At 41.6% G+C, this 14,205-nt stretch overlaps 2 protein-coding genes across 11 annotated transcripts in view; both read left to right on the forward strand.

Annotated features, from left to right (window-relative positions):
- The window catches only part of PTPRF (protein tyrosine phosphatase receptor type F), a 965,824-nt gene that overhangs the window by 787,404 nt on the left and 164,215 nt on the right, over positions 1-14,205 (forward strand). For all 10 annotated transcript variants that reach the window (XM_063427667.1, XM_063427666.1, XM_063427670.1 and 7 more), the window contains 2 exons: positions 6,543-6,688; positions 8,672-8,813. In XM_063427667.1, coding sequence (XP_063283737.1) covers positions 6,543-6,688; positions 8,672-8,813 — 288 coding nt within the window. The remainder of the gene's footprint in view (positions 1-6,542; positions 6,689-8,671; positions 8,814-14,205) is intronic.
- The window catches only part of KDM4A (lysine demethylase 4A), a 374,420-nt gene that overhangs the window by 141,959 nt on the left and 218,256 nt on the right, over positions 1-14,205 (forward strand). The gene's annotated exons all lie outside the window — the stretch shown is intronic.

The raw sequence follows: 14,205 nt of genomic DNA on the forward strand, positions 1-14,205 counted from the left end.
CTTTAGTTTATCTCCACTGAGCTAAACAAACCAGGAAGTAACCGGACTGGGTGTCTGATTGACAGAAAGGGGGTGTAACAAGTTTGTAATAAAAATGCCAATTTCTATTGAAACCTGCACTTTTTATAAAACAATAAAAAAATTATTAAAAAACTACTCTTCATGCATGAAGATTTTAGCAATATAGTGTGGTGTGTACGTTTAAAGTCAAAATAGGTAAACCAGAAAAAAAATGGTAACTATGCTTTTAGATGGGATACTGTCCCTTAAATTTGAATTCACTTATAATTGTCATTACTCTCTGTTATTCATTAAACAGTCAACTGTTATATCTTAAAAAGAGGATTCTCAAAATGTGGGCCAAAATAGCTGAGAATACCTCAGTCAGTAGCTCGGATATTTAAGCTTGAATTTTTCAATTCATTTTAATCCGAATTGTTTACTAAAGCATACATGTTCAGGAATTAACACAAATTTGCAAATTTGATAAATGTTTCCAGTTCAGCTAATTCAAGCCTAAACTTTGCATGCTGCGTTCTGCCCTCTGTTCGAGTACTCTCAGAACAAGGTCAGATTTTCTTTTAAACAAAAAAACGATGGGTCACCTCTCCTAACGAAACACGGACTATCTGGGGAATCGGCACCAGCCAGCTATAATTTCCCATAATCCTCTGCTGGACATTGGCTCTCATCATTTATGCAATGCTTGCCTGTTTGTGCTGCTTTCACTAACTGTTCATCTTACATTTCCAAATGTAAATGGCAGATTTTTCAACAGGTTTATTGATTTTTAGGTCATGAACCATTGACAATTTTTATTAACAATGTGTCCATGATCTAAGTATGGATTTCCCGGGTTCCACTATAGAAATAGTGAAATTGTTTGCACTGGTTGGCTTCTCCTTGAAATAGGGAGATACAGTGTATACTGAGTTTACAATGTATCCGGATGTATGGAGCCTTCATGCACAGACGGAAGTTCTAATGAGCACAGCCAGGACTGATCTTTTATCATGTCTTCAGGATGTTGCGATCCCATCCATTACTGCCGTGTAATCCATTCTGACTGCTATATTGGTATTTATGTGGCTTTTAAATGTTTCATGTCCATTACGTCTCCAGTGAGTGTATTGTTACTTCCAACTAGTAACGCCACGAGGTCCTTATTAATCATAAACTATCACCGCCATTAGTCCTCAGTTCTATTCTGCGGCACCCAAGGCGTAGGCAGCGCCCATTCATCACTCGATCTGTCGGTGAACCTCGATCGTGCTCGGAGAAGTAGAGCACGGAGCTCCAGGGCACGTGGAGCCTCCGAGAAGAGCTGAGATACGAGGAAACACAAGGGACTGTTCTTAAATATGGCTATTCTTTCTGGGTGACTAATGGGTGTATTACCACCATTTTTCTGGGATGATGGGTGAGCGCATCACATCTTATTGCACGTGGTACAAGAGGGATGATAATCTGCTTGTTGGCTGCCACGTTGAGTGAGCAAGTGGGAAGCTCTACCGAAAAGAAAAAAAGTTAATTTCGTTCCCATCACGCGTACTTGATGGGGTCTCTGAGCCCCGTCTCCCAGCTGGAATCCATCAGAATGGCGTCTTATCTGAGTGCATTATCGCAAAGTGTAGAAAAGCAGATAAGTTGTGGACACACTGCACGTTGGTTCAAATAAAAAAAAAGTCTGTTAATAAAAAATAATGTAAACATTCTGCTCTTAACATTATTACATGTGGGCTGTGGACAAATGATGTATACATAATGTACTTTATATGCCCCCGAGCCATTCTATAGAAAGCAGAATCATTGTGGATTGTGCCTAATCATGTCCTGCCAATCTCTATACTGTCTAGTCATTCGAAATATTGCCTGGCCAATCTGTATACAGTCTGGTCATTCTAAATATTGCCTGGCCAATTTGTATACAGTCTGGTCATTCTAAATATTGCCTGGCCAATCTGTATACAGTCTAGTCATTCTAAGTATTGCCTGGCCAATCTGTGTACAGTCTAGTCATTCTAAACATTACCTGGCTAATCTATATACAGTCTAGTCATTCTAAATATTGCCTGGCCAATTTGTATACAGTCTGGTCATTCTAAATATTGCCTGGCCAATCTGTGTACAGTCTAGTCATTCTAAACATTACCTGGCTAATCTGTATACAGTCTAGAGTCATTCTAAACATTACCTGGCTAATCTATATACAGTCTAGTCATTCTAAATATTGCCTGGCCAATTTGTATACAGTCTGGTCATTCTAAATATTGCCTGGCCAATCTGTGTACAGTCTAGTCATTCTAAATATTGCCTGGCCAAACTGTATACAGTCTGGTCATTCTAAATATGTAACCTGTAAAGTGCTGAGTACACCTGGATATATAAATACAATTTACACACACTGTGTACTTACTGTACCTCCCTCTACTGCAATGTAACCTGTAAAGTGCTGAGTACACCTGTTAGCACTATATAAATATAATATACATACACTGTATACTTACTGCACTTACTGTACCTCCCGCTACTGTAATGTAACCTGTAAAGTGCTGAGTACACCTGTTAGCGCTATATAAATATAATATACATACACTGTATACCTACTGCACTTACTGTACCTCCCTCTACTGTAACGTGCTGAGTACACCTGTTAGTGCTATATAAATATAATATACATACACTGTATACCTACTGCACTTACTGTACCTCCCTCTACTGCAATGTAACCTGTAAAGTGCTGAGTACACCTGTTAGCGCTATATAAATATAATATACATACACTGTATACCTACTGCACTTACTGTACCTCCCCCTACTGTAATGTAACCTGTAAAGTGCTGAGTACACCTGTTAGCGCTATATAAATATAATATACATACACTGTATACCTACTGCACTTACTGTACCTCCCTCTACTGTAATGTAACCTGTAAAGTGCTGAGTACACCTGTTAGCACTATATAAATATAATATACATACACTGTATACCTACTGCACTTACTGTACCTCCCTCTACTGTAATATAACCTGTAACGTGCTGAGTACACCTGTTAGCGCTATATAAATAAAATATACATACACTGTATACCTACTGCACTTACTGTACCTCCCTCTACTGTAATGTAACCTGTAAAGTGCTGAGTACACCTGGATATATAAATACAATTTACACACACTATATACCTACTGTACTTACTGTGCGTCCCTACCACTATAAGCTGTAATGATAAAAGAAGCTGTATAAATACAATGAGCTGTAATGGCACAAGGAGCTGTAATTACACAATAAGCTGTAATAATACAATTAGCTGCAATGGTACACTGAGCTGTAATGATACAATGAGCTGTAATAATACAATAAGTTGCAATGATTATGCACCTTTCCATTTATACAGTGCATTTTGTTATACTGTTTTGTACTAGGATGGTGTTTTTCGGGTTTTAGGTTTCATTCCTTTTTCAATGGCGGTTGTTCTGCGCTCAGTCCGAGCTGTATGAGGCAGAGAATCACATTCGAGGTTGTAGCATCCTCTCTCCCCATCACACTATTCCAGCTTCTCAATCAATACTGTTATCACAGCATGACAGATCTGCATTGATACTGTCCCCGGGTTATTGACTGGCAGATGCCTGCTGTGCCGGCTCTGTAAATCCATTAAATGTGCCCGTGTCCCGTGTGTGCTGGATGTGACACACCGGGGACAGCACTTAGAGAGCCAGGAGGTAATCCATGCTGTGATATCATAGACCAGGCCACGTTCGCTTGCCGTCTTCTCTCCTGCAATGGCACCTTCTGCTGTTGTGACCTTTTCATCTGTGACCTTTGCATTTAAAGATTTATTTTTCTTTTGATTCAGATCAGCCGTATTTCTGTGTTCCTGGTGAACATGCGAAGGAGCCTTCAGCATGAGCTGAATCTGAGACCCATCGAAGCATTAACCCTTTACACCACTATAAAGAGTCTAGCTCATGGCACCCCAATATTGGGGACTTTCACCAAAGCTCATCATTCCAGGATTGGGCCATCGTTATGCAAAGTCAGTTAGTCAAATGGATGACATTCTGGGAAGGTGCCATTACAAGATGAGCAATTCGGGTTTACAGAACCCACTCATTCACCTCGAATCCTTTACAATCTATGTACTCTGAAAGTCTACATATTCACTTGGAAAATCTGCACATTTATTGAGAAAATCTGCTCATTAACTGTGTGACCCTGAGAATCTGCCCATATACCCTGAGAATCTGCCCATATACCCTGAGAATCTGCCCATATACCCTGAGAATCTGCCCATATACCCTGAGAATCTGCCCATATACCCTGAGAATCTGCACATATACCCTGAGAATCTGCACATATACCCTGAGAATCTGCACATATACCCTGAGAATCTGCCCATATACCGTGAGGCAGCTTTTGTAAAATATTTGTATAGGTGTGTTTTTAACCTGATCTCTTTTACACTGTAATACTGGACTGCGTTATTACCCCCTGCATGGCTCACCATTAATAGACTGTGACTGTCCCCGGCGTTAACCCCTGCACGGCTCCCTATGTATAGACTGTGACTGTCCCCTGCGTTATTAACCCCTGCATGGCTTCCCATGTATAGACTGTGACTGTCCCCTGCGTTATTAACCCCATGCATGGCTCCCTATGTATAGACTGTGACTGTCCCCTGCGTTATTAACACCCTGCACGGCTCCCCATGTATAGACTGTGACTGTCCCCTGTGTTATTAACCCCTGCATGGCTCCCCATGTATAGACTGTGACTGTCCCCTGCGTTCTTAACCCCTGCACGGCTCCCCATGTATAGACTGTGACTGTCCCCTGCGTTCTTAACCCCTGCACGGCTCCCCATGTATAGACTGTGACTGTCCCCTGCGTTATTAACCCCTGCACGGCTCCCCATGTATAGACTGTGACTGTCCCCTGCGTTATTAACCCCTGCACGGCTCCCCATGTATAGACTGTGACTGTCCCCTGTGTTATTAAGCCCTATATTTGAAGTATCTGTTTATCTTTCTATTTCTGGTGGAGTGAAGTGGTTTTGTCTGGTAGAATATTAGTCATTTATTTGTTGCTCAAACTCGGTATGTTATAAATTGTATGAAAAAAGCTTTTCTTTTTCAATCTAAAACTAGCGTCTCCATTCATGACATACAATGCTGTACTCTGCTCTGTTTATTTGTGTTTGAAATTCTAATTTTATCTCAATCGGAGTGTTTTAAACAATGTATTATCGCTGCTATCCATTTAATTAATAGAGAGATACAGGGAAAGAACTGATTGCGTTTTACTACATAGAATCAGCTCACACTGAACCAGAGATTCCGATACTCGATTAAACATTGGCTATGGACAAGTCAGAAGATTAACAAAATATTGCTATAAAAGATTTGCATTGTGTATAAAGGATTAAAAAGCTTTTACAAATAGGACTCTGCAAAATATAATAATCCGCACACAGTCCGCATATGTGCTAGCAAATATAGAGACAATATCAAATACCCGTGTGTATCTCCCCTTTCATTTAAGCCCCCCATACCCATAAAGGGAATCCATAGCGATAGAAATACAAAGTTGGGCCCTCGCTTGTGCCACCCTCAATTCACTTACCTGAATCCAGTGCCAATGTCCTTTGACGCTGGGTCAGATTGTATCTCCGCTCGTCCGCAGACGGAGAGGCCTAATGCGCATGCATGGCAAGCACCACGGTCGCAATCAATGCTTTCCTATGGGGTTTTAGCTGATGCTGGATGTCCTCTTTGAGAGCGTGAGGACGTCAAGCTTCAGTTAGGCGACCAGAAATCCCCTAACCCCCTGGAAATCCCTCTAGTGGCTGTCTGGTAGACAGCCATCAGAGGGGGAGTTAACCCTGTAAGATAATTACTGCACTGTGTCAATAACTGCAACAATTACAATTACAGGGTTAAACTTACAGGGGCACTGCACCCAGACCAACTCAATGAGCTGATGTGGTCTGGTGCCAATAGTGTCCCTTTAACTTCCTTTATTTATTTCCATCCCACTCTCTCTCCCTCCTTAACGACTTAGAACGTGCACTCTTTGCTGGTGAAACGGTTCAATCGAATCAAATGTTTCCCTACGAACATAGAATCAAGGCAAAAGCTTTGCGTGGATTCTAGCGCTCGGAGCTTCAGCCAGCGCTGGAGTCCAGGTCAGTTTACAGCTTATTTAATAGGAATTTTAACAAAAAAATGGGGTGTAAACATACATAATACAGAAATAATAGAACCCACTAGGGTTTTATACATTGAAAAAAAAAAGGAAAGGAGAAAAAAAGGTTACAGTAACCTTAAATTCTGGTTCAACTTTTAGGATGCCTGGAAGGGACACACCTGTTGTGGTTTTATTTAAGATTTTAGTATTGACTGTGGCAGGTTAATGTCATTTATTACTCCTAGAATCTCTGTTAATGTCATTGCAAACTTTGTACTGTCAGTCAGTAGCATTGATTGTCTTATAAGAGTGAACGTGCCCTGTCTAATCACCCTTTGTTCCTGTTTCCGTAGGTGAGCCCGTCTTTGTCAGGAAGCCCGATGACCAGATCGGGATATCTGGTGGTGTGGCCTCTTTCGTGTGCCAGGCCACGGGGGACCCAAAGCCACGGATTACTTGGATGAAAAAGGGGAAGAAAGTCAGCTCCCAGCGCTTTGAGGTAATTGGCTGCGATTTTCGGGCTAAAATAGCAGAATCTGTTTTCAGTTAGAAAATTACTTTTGGGATTATTGATTAAATGGAACTGTAGTGAATTTAACTACAAATTGCTAAATTGAGGCTAAGGTAAGCAAGCTGTGACGGTCACGGAGTTGGAGAATAATTACTGATGAGCTATTACCGCCCGTGTTCTTTAATTCTGAGTTTAGTGATTTACCCTTTCCTGTTTGCTTGTTGTCCATGTGTTCGGCTCACGGTAAAGCTATGGAGAGATTATGGTGATTCTCTGCTCCCAGCCTCGGTCACTGAACCATTGATAATCAACGTAATGTGATATATTAAAGCAAATTAAGAAGTGTGCTCAGCCAGTGAGACCATCAAAACAGGGACACTGACTGAATGTAAACATCCCCTATTAGTCATTAACTTCCAGGGTCCGATATGGGGGACAAGATAACCAGTGTATGATTGTCAGCCGGGTTTTATACGTCCATCAATATGGCTGCATTCCCCCATATAATATCCCCCATACCCCACATAGTATGCCCCATACCCCATATAATATCCCCCATACCCCATATAATATCCCCCATACCCCATATAATATCCCCCATACCCCATATAATATCCCCCATACCCCATATAATATCCCCCATACCCCACATAGTATCCCCCATACCCCACATAGTATCCCCCATACCCCACATAGTATCCCCCATACCCCACATAGTATCCCCCATACCCCACATAGTATCCCCCATGCCCCACATAGTATCCCCATGCCCCACATAGTATCCCCCATGCCCCACATAGTATCCCCCATGCCCCACATAGTATCCCCCACATAGTATCCACCATACCCCACAGAGTGTCCCCCATACCCCACAGAGTGTCCCCCATACCCCACAGAGTGTCCCCCATACCCCACAGAGTGTCCCCCATACCCCACAGAGTGTCCCCCATACCCCACAGAGTGTCCCCCATACCCCACAGAGTGTCCCCCATACCCCACAGAGTGTCCCCCATACCCCACAGAGTGTCCCCCATACCCCACAGAGTGTCCCCCATACCCCACAGAGTGTCCCCCATACCCCACAGAGTGTCCCCCATACCCCACAGAGTGTCCCCCATACCCCACAGAGTGTCCCCCATACCCCACAGAGTGTCCCCCATACCCCACAGAGTGTCCCCCATACCCCACAGAGTGTCCCCCATACCCCACAGAGTGTCCCCCATACCCCACAGAATATCCCCCATACCCCATATAATATCCCCCATACCCCATATAATATCCCCCATACCCCACAGAGTGTCCCCCATACCCCACAGAGTGTCCCCCATACCCCACAGAGTGTCCCCCATACCCCACAGAGTGTCCCCCATACCCCACAGAGTGTCCCCCATACCCCACAGAGTGTCCCCCATACCCCACATAGTATCCACCATACCCCATATAATATCTCCCATACCCCATATAATATCTCCCATACCCCACATAGTATTCCCCATGCCCATATAATATCCACCATACCTCATACAATATCCCCCACACCCCATATAGTATCCACCACACCCCATATAGTATCCACCACACCCCATATAGTATCCACCATACCCCATATAGTATCCACCATACCCCATATAGTATCCACCATACCCCATATAGTATCCACCATACCCATATAATATCCCCCCATACCCCATATAGTATCCACCATACCCATATAATATCCCCCCATACCTCATACAATATCCCACATAACCCATATAATATCCCCTATACCTGTATAATATCCCCCATACCTGTATAATATCCCCCATAACCCATATAATATCCACCATAACCCATATAATATCCACCATACCCTTCATATTGAATCTCTACCTAAGAGACGTAATGCGGTTCTGTTGTTCCCTAATACTGGAGAATATGCAGACTGACTCTGAATAGGTCATTGGTTTAATAGAAAGTTCTGTCTCTCAGGTTATAGAGTTTGATGATGGCTCAGGATCAGTTCTTCGGATACAGCCGCTCCGTGTTCACCGGGACGAAGCTATATATGAATGCACAGCAACCAACAGCGTTGGGGAAATAAACAGCAATGCCAAACTAACTGTGCTGGAAGGTAAGAGACATGGCCGATCAATTGGCCCCTGAATGTACAATACTGGGTACTATAGGCATTATTATATGGAGCTCCGAGCAATATACGGTCATACTGTGTACTATAGGCATTATTATATGGAGCTACGGGCAATATACTGTCATACTGTGTACTATAGGCATTATTATATGGAGCTCCGGGCAATATACTGTCATACTGTGTACTATAGGCATTATTATATGGAGCTCCGGGCAATATACTGTCATACTGTGTACTATAGGCATTATTATATGTAGCTCCGGGCAATATACTGTCATACTGTGTACTATAGGCATTATTATATGTAGCTCCGGGCAATATACTGTCATACTGTGTACTATAGGCATTATTATATGGAGCTCCGGGCAATATACTGTCATACTGTGTACTATAGGCATTATTATATGGAGCTCCGGGCAATATACTGTCATACTGTGTACTATAGGCATTATTATATGTAGCTCCGGGCAATATACTGTCATACTGTGTACTATAGGCATTATTATATGGAGCTCCGGGCAATATACTGTCATACTGGGTACTATAGGCATTATTATATAGAGCTACGGGCAATATACTGTCATACTGTGTACTATAGGCATTATTATATGGAGCTCGGGGCAATATACTGTCATACTGTGTACTATAGGCATTATTATATGGAGCTCCGGGCAATATACTGTCATACTGGGTACTATAGGCATTATTATATGGAGCTCCGGGCAATATACTGTCATACTGTGTACTATAGGCATTATTATATGGAGCTCCGGGCAATATACTGTCATACTGTGTACTATAGGCATTATTATATGGAGCTCCGAGCAATATACTGATATACTGTGTACTATAGGCATTATTATATGGAGCTCCGGGCAATATACTGTCATACTGGGTACTATAGGCATTATTATATGGAGCTCCGGGCAATATACTGTCATACTGGGTACTATAGGCATTATTATATGGAGCTCCGGGCAATATACAGTCATACTGGGTACTATAGGCATTATTATATGGAGCTCGGGGCAATATACTGTCATTCTGTGTACTATAGGCATTATTATATGGAGCTCGGGGCAATATACTGTCATACTGTGTACTATAGGCATTATTATATGGAGCTCCGGGCAATATACTGTCATACTGTGTACTATAGGCATTATTATATGGAGCTCGGGGCAATATACTGTCATACTGTGTACTATAGGGATTATTATATGGAGCTCGGGGCAATATACTGTCATACTGTGTACTATAGGCATTATTATATGGAGCTCGGGGCAATATACTGTCATACTGTGTACTATAGGCATTATTATATGGAGCTCCGGGCAATATACTGTCATACTGTGTACTATAGGCATTATTATATGGAGCTCGGGGCAATATACTGTCATACTGTGTACTATAGGGATTATTATATGGAGCTCGGGGCAATATACTGTCATACTGTGTACTATAGGCATTATTATATGGAGCTCCGGGCAATATACTGTCATACTGTGTACTATAGGCATTATTATATGGAGCTCGGGGCAATATACTGTCATACTGTGTACTATAGGCATTATTATATGGAGCTCGGGGCAATATACTGTCATACTGTGTACTATAGGCATTATTATATGGAGCTCGGGGCAATATACTGTCATACTGTGTACTATAGGCATTATTATATGGAGCTCCGGGCAATATACTGTCATACTGGGTACTATAGGCATTATTATATGGAGCTCGGGGCAATATACTGTCATACTGTGTACTATAGGCATTATTATATGGAGCTCGGGGCAATATACTGTCATACTGTGTACTATAGGCATTATTATATGGAGCTCCGGGCAATATACTGTCATACTGGGTACTATAGGCATTATTATATGGAGCTCCGGGCAATATACTGTCATACTGTGTACTATAGGCATTATTATATGGAACTCCGGGCAATATACTGTCATACTGTGTACTATAGGCATTATTATATGGAGCTCGGGGCAATATACTGTCATACTGTGTACTATAGGCATTATTATATGGAGCTACGGGCAATATACTGTCATACTGGGTACTATAGGCATTATTATATGGAGCTACGGGCAATATACTGTCATTCTGTGTACTATAGGCATTATTATATGGAGCTACGGGCAATATACTGTCATACTGTGTACTATAGGCATTATTATATGGAGCTCCGGGCAATATACTGTCATACTGTGTACTATAGGCATTATTATATGGAGCTCCGGGCAATATACTGTCATACTGGGTACTATAGGCATTATTATATGGAGCTCCGGGCAATATACTGTCATACTGTGTACTATAGGCATTATTATATAGAGCTCCGGGCAATATACTGTCATACTGGGTACTATAGGCATTATTATATGGAGCTACGGGCAATATACTGTCATACTGTGTACTATAGGCATTATTATATGGAGCTCCGGGCAATATACTGTCATACTGGGTACTATAGGCATTATTATATGGAGCTCGGGGCAATATACTGTCATACTGTGTACTATAGGCATTATTATATGGAGCTCCGGGCCATATACTGTCATACTGTGTACTATAGGCATTATTATATGGAGCTCGGGGCAATATACTGTCATACTGTGTACTATAGGCATTATTATATGGAGCTCCGGGCAATATACTGTCATACTGGGTACTATAGGCATTATTATATAGAGCTCCGGGCAATATACTGTCATACTGTGTACTATAGGCATTATTATATGGAGCTCCGGGCAATATACTGTCATACTGGGTACTATAGGCATTATTATATGGAGCTACGGGCAATATACTGTCATACTGTGTACTATAGGCATTATTATATGGAGCTCCGGGCAATATACTGTCATACTGGGTACTATAGGCATTATTATATGGAGCTCCGGGCAATATACTGTCATACTGGGTACTATAGGCATTATTATATGGAGCTCCGGGCAATATACTGTCATACTGTGTACTATAGGCATTATTATATGGAGCTCCGGGCAATATACTGTCATACTGGGTACTATAGGCATTATTATATGGAGCTCCGGGCAATATACTGTCATACTGGGTACTATAGGCATTATTATATAGAGCTCCGGGCAATATACTGTCATACTGGGTACTATAGGCATTATTATATAGAGCTCCGGGCAATATACTGTCATACTGGGTACTATAGGCATTATTATATGGAGCTCCGGGCAATATACTGTCATACTGGGTACTATAGGCATTATTATATGGAGCTCCGGGCAATATACTGTCATACTGTGTACTATAGGCATTATTATATGGAGCTCCGGGCAATATACTGTCATACTGGGTACTATAGGCATTATTATATGGAGCTCCGGGCAATATACTGTCATACTGTGTACTATAGGCATTATTATATGGAGCTCCGGGCAATATACTGTCATACTGGGTACTATAGGCATTATTATATGGAGCTCCGGGCAATATACTGTCATACTGTGTACTATAGGCATTATTATATGGAGCTCCGGGCCATATACTGTCATACTGTGTACTATAGGCATTATTATATGGAGCTCGGGGCAATATACTGTCATACTGTGTACTATAGGCATTATTATATGGAGCTCCGGGCAATATACTGTCATACTGGGTACTATAGGCATTATTATATAGAGCTCCGGGCAATATACTGTCATACTGTGTACTATAGGCATTATTATATGGAGCTCCGGGCAATATACTGTCATACTGGGTACTATAGGCATTATTATATGGAGCTACGGGCAATATACTGTCATACTGTGTACTATAGGCATTATTATATGGAGCTCCGGGCAATATACTGTTATACTGTGTACTATAGGCATTATTATATGGAGCTCCGGGCAATATACTGTCATACTGTGTACTATAGGCATTATTATATGGAGCTCCGGGCAATATACTGTCATACTGGGTACTATAGGCATTATTATATGGAGCTACGGGCAATATACTGTCATACTGTGTACTATAGGCATTATTATATGGAGCTCCGGGCAATATACTGTCATACTGGGTACTATAGGCATTATTATATAGAGCTCCGGGCAATATACTGTCATACTGTGTACTATAGGCATTATTATATGGAGCTCCGGGCAATATACTGTCATACTGGGTACTATAGGCATTATTATATGGAGCTCCGGGCAATATACTGTCATACTGGGTACTATAGGCATTATTATATGGAGCTACGGGCAATATACTGTCATACTGTGTACTATAGGCATTATTATATGGAGCTCCGGGCAATATACTGTCATACTGGGTACTATAGGCATTATTATATGGAGCTCCGGGCAATATACTGTCATACTGGGTACTATAGGCATTATTATATAGAGCTCCGGGCAATATACTGTCATACTGGGTACTATAGGCATTATTATATAGAGCTCCGGGCAATATACTGTCATACTGGGTACTATAGGCATTATTATATGGAGCTCCGGGCAATATACTGTCATACTGGGTACTATAGGCATTATTATATGGAGCTCCGGGCAATATACTGTCATACTGTGTACTATAGGCATTATTATATGGAGCTCCGGGCAATATACTGTCATACTGGGTACTATAGGCATTATTATATGGAGCTCCGGGCAATATACTGTCATACTGGGTACTATAGGCATTATTATATGGAGCTCCGGGCAATATACTGTCATACTGGGTACTATAGGCATTATTATATGGAGCTCCGGGCAATATACTGTCATACTGGGTACTATAGGCATTATTATATGGAGCTCCGGGCAATATACTGTCATACTGGGTACTATAGGCATTATTATATGGAGCTCCGGGCAATATACTGTCATACTGTGTACTATAGGCATTATTATATAGAGCTCCGGGCAATATACTGTCATACTGTGTACTATAGGCATTATTATATGGAGCTCCGGGCAATATACTGTCATACTGGGTACTATAGGCATTATTATATGGAGCTCCGGGCAATATACTGTCATACTGTGTACTATAGGCATTATTATATAGAGCTCCGGGCAATATACTGTCATACTGTGTACTATAGGCATTATTATATAGAGCTCCGGGCAATATACTGTCATACTGGGTACTATAGGCATTATTATATGGAGCTCCGGGCAATATACTGTCATACTGGGTACTATAGGCATTATTATATGGAGCTCCGGGCAATATACTGTCATACTGGGTACTATAGGCATTATTATATGGAGCTCCGGGCAATATACTGTCATACTGTGTACTATAGGCATTATTATATGGAGCTCCGGGCAATATACTGTCATACTGGGTACTATAGGCATTATTATATAGAGCTACGGGCAATATACTG

This window comes from Pelobates fuscus, chromosome 7 (assembly GCF_036172605.1).
Source record: "Pelobates fuscus isolate aPelFus1 chromosome 7, aPelFus1.pri, whole genome shotgun sequence".
Lineage (NCBI taxonomy): Eukaryota > Metazoa > Chordata > Amphibia > Anura > Pelobatidae > Pelobates > Pelobates fuscus.